The 14,188-nt window shown below is 41.5% G+C and overlaps 2 protein-coding genes across 2 annotated transcripts; both read right to left on the reverse strand.

The window, feature by feature from the left end:
* Positions 1-432: 432 nt before the first annotated feature.
* On the reverse strand, positions 433-3,545 carry LOC118938280 (heat shock 70 kDa protein). The gene is made up of 2 exons (XM_036940947.1): positions 3,352-3,545; positions 433-2,552 (listed from the first exon to the last, which is right to left on the reverse strand). Exon 2 carries the CDS (start codon positions 2,527-2,529, stop codon positions 595-597), a length of 1,935 nt encoding a protein of 644 aa, XP_036796842.1. The 5' UTR covers positions 2,530-2,552; positions 3,352-3,545; the 3' UTR covers positions 433-594.
* Positions 3,546-7,315: 3,770 nt separating this feature from the next.
* LOC118938281 (heat shock 70 kDa protein) lies at positions 7,316-10,327 on the reverse strand. Its single transcript, XM_036940948.1, has 2 exons — positions 10,225-10,327; positions 7,316-9,435 (listed from the first exon to the last, which is right to left on the reverse strand). The coding sequence occupies exon 2, from the start codon at positions 9,410-9,412 to the stop codon at positions 7,478-7,480; it is 1,935 nt and encodes a 644-aa protein (XP_036796843.1). The 5' UTR covers positions 9,413-9,435; positions 10,225-10,327; the 3' UTR covers positions 7,316-7,477.
* Between the last annotated feature and the right edge of the window lie 3,861 nt (positions 10,328-14,188).

Genomic DNA, 14,188 nt, shown 5'->3' on the forward strand with positions numbered 1-14,188 from the left:
TTTGATATGTTTTACTGATATTATGATTGTCCATTTGCAGATATGAAACAAAGTAGTTCAAATGCTGTCAGTTCCACTTTAAATACTTCAAAATCAGTCAAATATACAGTATTTGGTTCTTTGAGCTTGACACCAATAAGCACAAAGTAAGGAAAAATGTGACCTGTAATTGTTTTTTTTATATGTGCCAGAAGTGTATTTGTGCTGCTTTTTCCAAGAAGGACCATAGTGATTGTATCAGATGTTATCGCAGAATAAAGAGTTGATAAGCTAAACATTGTGGCCATTAAGGTGTCTTCACTTGTTCTCTCTGGTGGTTTAGCCGTCTATCAAAGTTTTGTTTACAATATTTCATGGTATTGTGTAAAAAATGTGAATAATCAATGTGTTATGATGAGAAGGAATTCAAGAAAACAGCCAACAGACCTAGAAACATATTTAAATACATTTTATTTGCAATGTCCAGCAATGCAATATGGTATGAAGCAACAGATGTACAGTGTGTTTTTACAAGTACAAAGTATTTCCTGGATAGTAAATTGTATGCAGTGATACTAATGCATTTTGAAAAGTCCTTTATAAAAATCCCTCACATTAGTCAATCTCTTCAATGGTTGGGCCTTGGGAGCTGTCACCAGAGCTGGTCCGTGCCTGGTCTCCACAGCAACCTGTGGGCATCCCTCCCTGCTGGTACAGCTTGGTAATGATAGGCTGGCATACTTTCTCCAGCTCCTTTAGCTGATGCTCATACTCCTCTTTGTCGCCCAGCTGGTTGTTCTCCAACCAGGAAATGGTCTGGTCGCACCTGTCCACCACTTTCTTTTTGTCCTCCTGGCTGATCTTGCCTTTCATGTTGTCGTCCTCCACGCTGCTCTTCATATTGAAGGCGTACGACTCCAGGGAGTTCTTGGCAGCTATCTTCTCCCTCTGTGCGTCATCCTCAGCTTTGTATTTGTCAGCGTCCTGCACCATCCTCTCAATATCCTCTTTGCTGAGCCGGCCCTTGTCGTTGGTGATGGTGATCTTGTTCTCTTTGCCCGTGCTCTTGTCCACCGCTGATACGTTCAGAATGCCATTGGCGTCGATGTCAAAGGTCACCTCGATCTGAGGGACTCCTCGTGGGGCAGGGGGGATCCCAGAGAGCTCAAACTTCCCCAGGAGGTTGTTGTCCTTGGTCATGGCTCTCTCTCCCTCGTAGACCTGGATCATGACCCCGGGCTGGTTGTCGGAGTAAGTGGTGAAGGTCTGGGTCTGTTTGGATGGGATGGTGGTGTTGCGTTTGATCAGGGCGGTCATGACCCCTCCGGCGGTTTCGATGCCCAGGGACAGGGGAGCCACATCCAGCAGCAGCAGGTCCTGGACGTTCTCAGACTTGTCGCCAGACAAGATGGCCGCCTGGATGGCAGCGCCGTAGGCCACCGCCTCGTCTGGGTTGATGCTCTTGTTTAGCTCTCGGCCGTTGAAAAAGTCCTGCAGGAGCTTCTGGACCTTGGGGATCCGGGTGGAGCCTCCGACCAGGACGACGTCGTGAATTTGGGCCTTGTCCATCTTGGCATCCCCGAGGGCTTTCTCCACAGGCTCCAGGGTTCCCCTGAAGAGGTCGGAACACATTTCCTCAAAACGAGCCCTGGTGATGGAGGTGTAGAAGTCGATGCCCTCAAAAAGAGAGTCAATCTCAATGCTGGCCTGGGAGCTGGAGGACAGTGTTCTCTTGGCCCTCTCGCAGGCTGTCCTCAGCCTCCTCAGAGCCCGCTTGTTCTGGCTGATGTCCTTCTTGTGTTTCCTCTTGAACTCCTCCACAAAGTGACTGACCAGGCGGTTGTCAAAGTCCTCCCCGCCCAGGTGAGTGTCTCCAGCTGTGGCCTTCACCTCAAAGATCCCATCCTCGATGGTCAGGATGGACACGTCAAAAGTGCCCCCACCCAGGTCAAAAATCAGGACGTTGCGTTCCCTGGACATGCCTTTGTCCATGCCGTAGGCGATGGCTGCCGCCGTGGGCTCGTTGATGATCCTCAGCACATTCAGCCCAGCGATCACTCCAGCGTCCTTAGTGGCCTGTCTCTGTGAATCGTTGAAGTAGGCAGGGACTGTGATGACTGCATTGGACACCTTCTGGCCCAGGTAAGCCTCAGCGATCTCCCTCATCTTCACCAGGACCATGGAGGAGATCTCCTCTGGGTTGAAGCATTTGTTCTCACCTTTGTAATCGACCTGAACTTTAGGCTTTCCTCCGTCGCTGACCACCTTGAAGGGCCAGTGCTTCATGTCGGCTTGCACGACCTGATCGTTGAACTTTCGGCCAATCAGGCGTTTGGCGTCGAAAACGGTGTTGTTGGGGTTCATGGCCACCTGGTTCTTTGCTGCGTCTCCGATAAGTCTCTCAGTGTCTGTGAAGGCCACATAGCTGGGTGTGGTCCTGTTGCCCTGGTCGTTGGCGATGATCTCCACTTTACCATGCTGGAACACCCCCACACAGGAGTAGGTGGTGCCCAGGTCAATGCCGATAGACGGGCCTTTAGCTGATGACATCTTGATGGTTTGGAGTTAGTTGCCTTCAAATGAATGAAATAATATTTTAGAAATTGATATTCTTCTACGAAAACCTAGGTGCAAGTAATGTCAATCTCCACCAACAGAGATGTTAGCCTAAATATACTTGAATAACAACCAGACCTGGGTTCAAATACATGCGTATTTAAGTATTTCTAATTCTTATTTTCTGTGTATTTGAGGATTTTCAAATACATGGTAATACTTTCCAAATGTATTTCCAAACACATTCCAATATTCAACTACTTATATTTCAAAATGTACTGGTATTTTAAAGTCCTTGAAAAACAATAATTAGCATTTGAACCCAGGTCTGAAAACAACACTGTTGTCAATGTTTGTGTTTCTTATTGGTGTTATATACATACATACATATATATATATATATATATATATATATATATAAATATATATATTAGTGTTAGACACAATCATTTCTGCTAATCTATTACAGAGAAACTCTTTTCACAACAGGCCTCAATTTTTTCTATGAACACTCCTGAACAATATTGTGTTATCTTCACAGAATTAGAGCAGATTTTCTTAAAATGAACAAATAACTAATTATAATAAAATAATAATATGCTACAAAAAAAAAGAATGTAGGCATAGTCTGTCCAATGAATATTATATCATTATAATATTATTTCTTTATTAGTTAACCAAATATTCTGGCATAATGTTATAGCTAAATCAGCTATGTCCACACAACCAACATAGCATCATTGTTTATTCTATCAAGTTTATAACTGTCACAGCCATTATGAAAATAGGGTCCTGAATGAATTCCCCTTTACTTACAGTTTATGAATGTAGAGGTCTGTTGAACGTGTCTCTTCTCTTTTCTTGCTTTCTTTTCCCTTTAGTATTCTCGTTGAGTCGATGTTTGAATCTGAATGTACTTCACCAGAATATATACCGCCCCCATTGCCTAAAAAATAGCACTCATGATTTCTAGCCATTTCTCGAACTCTCCGAATACATTGCTCAAGAGAGCGCAGCTTCCTGTGCAATGACGTAGGCTGCGAGGCATATGCACATGTCAGTTCTCTTATTACAGAGCGTTCGAGAGGCAAGGAGACCTGTCCAGAACGCACACACACAGCACACTAATAGTGAAACCATTATTCGTATTGATTAAAATGATCAAAAAACGTTAATGATTCAAATTTCAACACAAATGAAACAGCATCCGGGTTCAACCTTACTTAGTCGACATTTCAGTCTATCGGCCACACTGCAGTTCCTCAACAGTTCACGATATGTCAGTCTATACATTTTTTTCTCTCACTAATGAATAATAGACATGTATTGTAAGATAATTGAGTGCCTACTGCACAAGTGGTATGTGCAACTCACCACAAGTTAATGTGCCTCCAGGGAAGATCCTTTTTGTTGTATTTAAGCCAGACTATTTAAGATATCCAGTATTAATTGTTAAATAAAAGACAAATGATGAACACACTGGCTAATCCACCTCTATTCTATTCTAGTCAATGTTATTCTGTTCTAAACCATTCTAGTCTACCCTATTCCGTACTGATGGCCTATCAGTTCACATTTGCTTACCAAAAACAAGATATCTCCATGATATCCCCATCATGAGGATATCTTGTTAATGCTAAGCAAATGTGAACTCCTTGTGACATTCTCCTGTGAATTTTAATTACAAAAAACACAAATGGTAGCTAAAGTATTTGCTAATATGCATTGCATTCAGAAAGTATTCAGACCCCTTGACTTTTTCCACAATTTGTTACGTTACAGCCTTATTCTAAAAATGTATGAAATTATTTTTTTCATCACCAGTCAACAGTCAATACCTCATAATGACAAAGAAAACACTTTTTTTTTTAAAATTGTCTCATATTTATTAAAAATAAAAACAGAAATACCTTATTTCGCCAGCAGCTTACCACCCTGCATACCACTGCTGGCTTGCTTCTGAAGCTAAGCAGGGTTGGTCCTGGTCAGTCCCTAGATGGGAGACCAGATGCTGCTGGAAGTGGTGTTGGAGGGCCAGTAGGAGGCACTCTTTCCTCTGGTCTAATTTTTTAAAATCTTAATGCCCCAGGGCAGTGATTGGGGACATTGCCATGTGTAGGGTGCCATCTTTCAGATGGGACGTTAAACGGGTGTCCTGACTCTCTGAGGTCATTAAAGATCCCATGGCACTTATTGTAAGAGTAGGGGTGTTAACCCCGGTGTCCTGGTTAAATTCCCAATTTGACCTTCAAACCATCACGGTCACCTAATAATCCGCAGTTGACAATTGGCTCATTAATCTCCCTCCTCTCCTGGTCTGATTGAGCATTAATGGCAACAATGGCTGACAGTAAAATACTATGATTTCACGCACTTTAAGTTGCCTTACCATATCAGAATGCAACTACTAGATGAGGACACCCTTCACACTATATACACAGCAGTGCCGTTCAAGATTATGGAGGATTTCGTTTTATTACCATGGCCTTATTTCGATTATAGCATATTGGATGACTGTCATTCATATTCCCATTCACCCAGCTCAATGTCACATCAATAGGTTTAGGCTACTACATGACACTCAAATTTTCCCTATACCAATCAAGAGATTGCTACAACCTATAGCCTAGAAATGAAAGTTTATACCGTAGGTGCACAGGTCGAGAGACAAATTGGAGTGATCAAGGTGACAGGCAGAGACACATTCAATCCCATCTTGCACACTCTTGCCTGCATCTAGCTGATCTGGGGTGTAATCTTTAGTCCAAATAGTTGCAAAACGTTTCGAAAGTTTCTATTGGACAAATAAATTCAGGTAGGTCCCGCCCCATTTCGTTCTGTTTAAGAAACAATCGGCAGAATGAATACACCCCTGATCACCCACACACAGTTAAATTTCATAGCAGCCACATAGAGCATTATCACTTTACTTGTTGTAAAATTCATTCTCGCATCTACAGGCTTTCCTCCTCTCACCTTTTCCCTTCACTTGTGGACTTCAGTACACAACACAACAGCTATCTGTGACTAGGCACAAAAACCTATCCTTGCCAAACCGTCACACCATAACCACTAACCGCTACACAACCTACATCGTCACCATATCAAGGTTATATTAAAACAAACCAAAATAGAACAAACACATTAGTAAACCCACAATCCAATCCCAAGTGTACAATCACGCATTACAGTTTACAGCAAGTAGTTTAGCAGTTAAACCGGCGGGCCCCGGTGCCCATACATTTATAAAACCAAAAGCTTACATTGACTTGGAAGAGTTTCAGTGTTGGATAGCCTTAGCCAGCTAGCTAACATAAATAGCAGTTATCTCTGTTTGAGTCAGGTTCTTTGGGTAGAATAAATTAGCTGCAATAGCTAAGTGAAAGGTAGACTAAGAAGAAGAAAACATCTAATGAAATATAGCTATCTCTCTCTCTCTATGCTGCTTCAACTATTGCCTTTCTCTCTTTGAGTCAACTACTCACTGCAGTGCTAGCTAGCTGTAGCTTATGCTTTCAGTACTAAATTAATGATCAGATCCTTTGGATGGAAAACTTGTTAGTTCATACTGCAAGAGATCTGATAGGTTGGAGGATGTCCTCCAGCTGTAGTCATAATTATTGTGTAATTCTATGGAATGTGGTGAGAACCACGAGGCTCCTAGGTTTTGAATTATTGAAGTCAATGTACCCAAAGAATTCGCCAGACATAGGCTATTTCTTTTACAAAACAACGTGCAACTGCAACTCAAACTGGCCATTGTTTTATTCTAAAGAATATGGCCCTTTATAATGTCCACTTATGTTCATATGCTGTATATAGCATCTTAACGTTTTAAAACAAAATAGATAAATCATTTGTCCAGCCTTTGCTGCTACGCTTGCAGAAGTCCATAATATGCTGCGACCCTAATCAAAAAGTATTTATCACCAAATAACAACAACTTAGCGATAGGTTGTTGTAACATTTGAACTTAAAACATGTTTTTCATTGAATTAAATAATAATTGTATGAGTGAGCACCTTATAGTTTCATTGTATTGACATTCCCAGCCTTATTTACAGTCGTCCGTTTTTGTTCAAAATATGAAGTCATTGAAACTGAAACACTGCATCCTGAATGGGTGGCGGCAGCAAACAATGTACTAGGCCAGCCATAATTTACAACCTGATAGAAATATGTTTTGGACTACCAAGAAATGTATTGGTGAATTATATTAATCATGCATTGAGCTGCATCCATCTATTCTGCCAACAATACCGTACTGTACAACATGGAATTTTGAGTCAAATAGAACCTATTTTTAAAAAACCTCTTACAAAGTTGGTTTTGAAGCATAAACTGTGAATTTGATATGTTTTACTGATATTATGATTGTCCGTTTGCAGATATGAAACAAAGTAGTTCAAATGCTGTCAGTTCCACTTTAAATACTTCAAAATCAGTCAAATATACAGTATTTGGTTCTTTGAGCTTGACACCAATAAGCACAAAGTAAGGAAAAATGTGACCTGTAATTGTTTTTTTTATATGTGCCAGAAGTGTATTTGTGCTGCTTTTTCCAAGAAGGACCATAGTGATTGTATCAGATGTTATCGCAGAATAAAGAGTTGATAAGCTAAACATTGTGGCCATTAAGGTGTCTTCACTTGTTCTCTCTGGTGGTTTAGCCGTCTATCAAAGTTTTGTTTACAATATTTCATGGTATTGTGTAAAAAATGTGAATAATCAATGTGTTATGATGAGAAGGAATTCAAGAAAACAGCCAACAGACCTAGAAACATATTTAAATACATTTTATTTGCAATGTCCAGCAATGCAATATGGTATGAAGCAACAGATGTACAGTGTGTTTTTACAAGTACAAAGTATTTCCTGGATAGTAAATTGTATGCAGTGATACTAATGCATTTTGAAAAGTCCTTTATAAAAATCCCTCACATTAGTCAATCTCTTCAATGGTTGGGCCTTGGGAGCTGTCACCAGAGCTGGTCCGTGCCTGGTCTCCACAGCAACCTGTGGGCATCCCTCCCTGCTGGTACAGCTTGGTAATGATAGGCTGGCATACTTTCTCCAGCTCCTTTAGCTGATGCTCATACTCCTCTTTGTCGCCCAGCTGGTTGTTCTCCAACCAGGAAATGGTCTGGTCGCACCTGTCCACCACTTTCTTTTTGTCCTCCTGGCTGATCTTGCCTTTCATGTTGTCGTCCTCCACGCTGCTCTTCATATTGAAGGCGTACGACTCCAGGGAGTTCTTGGCAGCTATCTTCTCCCTCTGTGCGTCATCCTCAGCTTTGTATTTGTCAGCGTCCTGCACCATCCTCTCAATATCCTCTTTGCTGAGCCGGCCCTTGTCGTTGGTGATGGTGATCTTGTTCTCTTTGCCCGTGCTCTTGTCCACCGCTGATACGTTCAGAATGCCATTGGCGTCGATGTCAAAGGTCACCTCGATCTGAGGGACTCCTCGTGGGGCAGGGGGGATCCCAGAGAGCTCAAACTTCCCCAGGAGGTTGTTGTCCTTGGTCATGGCTCTCTCTCCCTCGTAGACCTGGATCATGACCCCGGGCTGGTTGTCGGAGTAAGTGGTGAAGGTCTGGGTCTGTTTGGATGGGATGGTGGTGTTGCGTTTGATCAGGGCGGTCATGACCCCTCCGGCGGTTTCGATGCCCAGGGACAGGGGAGCCACATCCAGCAGCAGCAGGTCCTGGACGTTCTCAGACTTGTCGCCAGACAAGATGGCCGCCTGGATGGCAGCGCCGTAGGCCACCGCCTCGTCTGGGTTGATGCTCTTGTTTAGCTCTCGGCCGTTGAAAAAGTCCTGCAGGAGCTTCTGGACCTTGGGGATCCGGGTGGAGCCTCCGACCAGGACGACGTCGTGAATTTGGGCCTTGTCCATCTTGGCATCCCCGAGGGCTTTCTCCACAGGCTCCAGGGTTCCCCTGAAGAGGTCGGAACACATTTCCTCAAAACGAGCCCTGGTGATGGAGGTGTAGAAGTCGATGCCCTCAAAAAGAGAGTCAATCTCAATGCTGGCCTGGGAGCTGGAGGACAGTGTTCTCTTGGCCCTCTCGCAGGCTGTCCTCAGCCTCCTCAGAGCCCGCTTGTTCTGGCTGATGTCCTTCTTGTGTTTCCTCTTGAACTCCTCCACAAAGTGACTGACCAGGCGGTTGTCAAAGTCCTCCCCGCCCAGGTGAGTGTCTCCAGCTGTGGCCTTCACCTCAAAGATCCCATCCTCGATGGTCAGGATGGACACGTCAAAAGTGCCCCCACCCAGGTCAAAAATCAGGACGTTGCGTTCCCTGGACATGCCTTTGTCCATGCCGTAGGCGATGGCTGCCGCCGTGGGCTCGTTGATGATCCTCAGCACATTCAGCCCAGCGATCACTCCAGCGTCCTTAGTGGCCTGTCTCTGTGAATCGTTGAAGTAGGCAGGGACTGTGATGACTGCATTGGACACCTTCTGGCCCAGGTAAGCCTCAGCGATCTCCCTCATCTTCACCAGGACCATGGAGGAGATCTCCTCTGGGTTGAAGCATTTGTTCTCACCTTTGTAATCGACCTGAACTTTAGGCTTTCCTCCGTCGCTGACCACCTTGAAGGGCCAGTGCTTCATGTCGGCTTGCACGACCTGATCGTTGAACTTTCGGCCAATCAGGCGTTTGGCGTCGAAAACGGTGTTGTTGGGGTTCATGGCCACCTGGTTCTTTGCTGCGTCTCCGATAAGTCTCTCAGTGTCTGTGAAGGCCACATAGCTGGGTGTAGTCCTGTTGCCCTGGTCGTTGGCGATGATCTCCACTTTACCATGCTGGAACACCCCCACACAGGAGTAGGTGGTGCCCAGGTCAATGCCGATAGACGGGCCTTTAGCTGATGACATCTTGATGGTTTGGAGTTAGTTGCCTTCAAATGAATGAAATAATATTTTAGAAATTGATATTCTTCTACGAAAACCTAGGTGCAAGTAATGTCAATCTCCACCAACAGAGATGTTAGCCTAAATATACTTGAATAACAACCAGACCTGGGTTCAAATACATGCGTATTTAAGTATTTCTAATTCTTATTTTCTGTGTATTTGAGGATTTTCAAATACATGGTAATACTTTCCAAATGTATTTCCAAACACATTCCAATATTCAACTACTTATATTTCAAAATGTACTGGTATTTTAAAGTCCTTGAAAAACAATAATTAGCATTTGAACCCAGGTCTGAAAACAACACTGTTGTCAATGTTTGTGTTTCTTATTGGTGTTATATACATACATACATATATATATATATATATATATAAATATATATATTAGTGTTAGACACAATCATTTCTGCTAATCTATTACAGAGAAACTCTTTTCACAACAGGCCTCAATTTTTTCTATGAACACTCCTGAACAATATTGTGTTATCTTCACAGAATTAGAGCAGATTTTCTTAAAATGAACAAATAACTAATTATAATAAAATAATAATATGCTACAAAAAAAAAGAATGTAGGCATAGTCTGTCCAATGAATATTATATCATTATAATATTATTTCTTTATTAGTTAACCAAATATTCTGGCATAATGTTATAGCTAAATCAGCTATGTCCACACAACCAACATAGCATCATTGTTTATTCTATCAAGTTTATAACTGTCACAGCCATTATGAAAATAGGGTCCTGAATGAATTCCCCTTTACTTACAGTTTATGAATGTAGAGGTCTGTTGAACGTGTCTCTTCTCTTTTCTTGCTTTCTTTTCCCTTTAGTATTCTCGTTGAGTCGATGTTTGAATCTGAATGTACTTCACCAGAATATATACCGCCCCCATTGCCTAAAAAATAGCACTCATGATTTCTAGCCATTTCTCGAACTCTCCGAATACATTGCTCAAGAGAGCGCAGCTTCCTGTGCAATGACGCATGCTGCGAGGCATATGCACATGTCAGTTCTCTTATTACAGAGCGTTCGAGATGGCAAGGAGACCTGTCCAGAACGCACACACACAGCACACTAATAGTGAAACCATTATTCGTATTGATTAAAATGATCAAAAACCGTTAATGATTCAAATTTCAACACAAACTGAAACAGCATCCGGTTCAACCTTACTCAGTCGACATTTCAGTCTATCGGCCACACTGCAGTTCCTCAACAGTTCACGATATGTCAGTCTATACATTTTTTTTCTCACTAATGAATAATAGACATGTATTGTAAGATAATTGAGTGCCTACTGCACAAGTGGTATGTGCAACTCACCACAAGTTAATGTGCCTCCAGGGAAGATCATTTTTGTTGTATTTAAGCCAGACTATTTAAGATATCCAGTATTAATTGTTAAATGAAAGACAAATGATGAACACACTGGCTAATCCACCTCTATTCTATTCTAGTCAATGTTATTCTGTTCTAAACCATTCTAGTCTACCCTATTCCGTACTGATGGCCTATCAGTTCACATTTGCTTACCAAAAACAAGATATCTCCATGATATCCCCATCATGAGGATATCTTGTTAATGCTAAGCAAATGTGAACTCCTTGTGACATTCTCCTGTGAATTTTAATTACAAAAAACACAAATGGTAGCTAAAGTATTTGCTAATATGCATTGCATTCAGAAAGTATTCAGACCCCTTGACTTTTTCCACAATTTGTTACGTTACAGCCTTATTCTAAAAATGTATGAAATTATTTTTTTCATCATCAGTCAACAGTCAATACCTCATAATGACAAAGCAAACTTTTTTTTTTTTTAATTGTCTCATATTTATTAAAAATAAAAACAGAAATACCTTATTTCGCCAGCAGCTTACCACCCTGCATACCACTGCTGGCTTGCTTCTGAAGCTAAGCAGGGTTGGTCCTGGTCAGTCACTAGATGGGAGACCAGATGCTGCTGGAAGTGGTGTTGGAGGGCCAGTAGGAGGCACTCTTTCCCCTGGTCTAATTTTTTAAAATCTTAATGCCCCAGGGCAGTGATTGGGGACATTGCCCTGTGTAGGGTGCCGTCTTTCGGATGGGACGTTAAACGGGTGTCCTGACTCTCTGAGGTCATTAAAGATCCCGATGGCACTTATTGTAAGAGTAGGGGTGTTAACCCCGGTGTCCTGGTTAAATTCCCAATTTGACCTTCAAACCATCACGGTCACCTAATAATCCGCAGTTGACAATTGGCTCATTAATCTCCCTCCTCTCCTGGTCTGATTGAGCATTAATGGCAACAATGGCTGACAGTAAAATACTATGATTTCACGCACTTTAAGTTGCCTTACCATATCAGAATGCAACTACTAGATGAGGACACCCTTCACACTATATACACAGCAGTGCCGTTCAAGATTATGGAGGATTTCGTTTTATTACCATGGCCTTATTTCGATTATAGCATATTGGATGACTGTCATTCATATTCCCATTCACCCAGCTCAATGTCACATCAATAGGTTTAGGCTACTACATGACACTCAAATTTCCCTATACCAATCAAGAGATTGCTACAACCTATAGCCTAGAAATGAAAGTTTATACCGTAGGTGCACAGGTCGAGAGACAAATTGGAGTGATCAAGGTGACAGGCAGAGACACATTCAATCCCATCTTGCACACTCTTGCCTGCATCTAGCTGATCTGGGGTGTAATCTTTAGTCCAAATAGTTGCAAAACGTTTCGAAAGTTTCTATTGGACAAATAAATTCAGGTAGGTCCCGCCCCATTTCGTTCTGTTTAAGAAACAATCGGCAGAATGAATACACCCCTGATCACCCACACACAGTTCAATTTCATAGCAGCCACATAGAGCATTATCACTTTACTTGTTGTAAAATTCATTCTCACATCTACAGGCTTTCCTCCTGTCACCTTTTCCCTTCACTTGTGGACTTCAGTACACAACACAACAGCTATCTGTGACTAGGCACAAAAACCTCTCCTTGCCAAACCGTCACACCATAACCACTAACCGCTACACAACCTACATCGTCACCACATCAAGGTTATAGTAAAACAAACCAAAATAGAACAAACACATTAGTAAACCCACAATCCAATCCCAAGTGTACAATCACGCATTACAGTGTACAGCAAGTAGTTTAGCAGTTAAACCGGCGGGCCCCGGTGCCCATACATTTATAAAACCAAAAGCTTACATTGACTTGGAAGAGTTGCAGTGTTGGATAGCCTTAGCCAGCTAGCTAACATAAATAGCATTCTCTCTGTTTGAGTCAGGTTCTTTGGGTAGAATAAATTAGCTACAATAGCTAAGTGAAAGGTAGACTAAGAAGAAGAAAACATGTAATGAAATATAGCTATCTCTCTCTCTCTATGCTGCTTCAACTATTGCCTTTCTCTCTTTGAGTCAACTGTTCACTGCAGTGCTAGCTAGCTGTAGCTTATGCTTTCAGTACTAAATTAATGATCAGATCCTTTGGATGGAAAACTTGTTAGTTCATACTGCAAGAGCTCTGATAGGTTGGAGGATGTCCTCCAGCTGTAGTCATAATTATTGTGTAAGTCTATGGAATGTGGTGAGAACCACGAGGCTCCTAGGTTTTGAATTATTGAAGTCAATGTACCCAAAGAATTCGCCAGACATAGGCTATTTCTTTTACAAAACAACGTGCAACTGCGACTCAAACTGGCCATTGTTTTATTCTAAAGAATATGGCCCTTTATAATGTCCACTTATGTTCATATGCTGTATATAGCATCTTAACGTTTTAAAACAAAATAGATAAATCATTTGTCCAGCCTTTGCTGCTACGCTTGCAGATGTCCATAATATGCTGCGACCCTAATCAAAAAGTATTTATCACCAAATAACAACAACTTAGCGATAGGTTGTTGTAACATTTGAACTTAAAACATGTTTTTCATTGAATTAAATAATAATTGTATGGGTGAACACCTTATAGTTTCATTGTATTGACATTCCCAGCCTTATTTACAGTCGTCCGTTTTTGTTCAAAATATGAAGTCATTGAAACTGAAACACTGCATCCTGAATGGGTGGCGGCAGCAAACAATGTACTAGGCCAGCCATAATTTACAACCTGATAGAAATATGTTTTGGACTACCAAGAAATGTATTGGTGAATTATATTAATCATGCATTGAGCTGCATCCATCTATTCTGCCAACAATACCGTACTGTACAACATGGAATTTTGAGTCAAATAGAACCTATTTTTAAAAAACCTCTTACAAAGTTGGTTTTGAAGCATAAACTGTGAATTTGATATGTTTTACTGATATTATGATTGTCCGTTTGCAGATATGAAACAAAGTAGTTCAAATGCTGTCAGTTCCACTTTAAATACTTCAAAATCAGTCAAATATACAGTATTTGGTTCTTTGAGCTTGACACCAATAAGCACAAAGTAAGGAAAAATGTGACCTGTAATTGTTTTTTTTATATGTGCCAGAAGTGTATTTCTGCCTGCTTTTTCCAAGAAGGACCATAGTGATTGTATCAGATGTTATCGCAGAATAAAGAGTTGATAAGCTAAACATTGTGGCCATTAAGGTGTCTTCACTTGTTCTCTCTGGTGGTTTAGCCGTCTATCAAAGTTTTGTTTACAATATTTCATGGTATTGTGTAAAAAATGTGAATAATCAATGTGTTATGATGAGAAGGAATTCAAGAAAACAGCCAACAGACCTAGAAA

This window comes from Oncorhynchus mykiss, chromosome 13 (assembly GCF_013265735.2).
Source record: "Oncorhynchus mykiss isolate Arlee chromosome 13, USDA_OmykA_1.1, whole genome shotgun sequence".
In the NCBI taxonomy this organism is placed as follows: domain Eukaryota; kingdom Metazoa; phylum Chordata; class Actinopteri; order Salmoniformes; family Salmonidae; genus Oncorhynchus; species Oncorhynchus mykiss.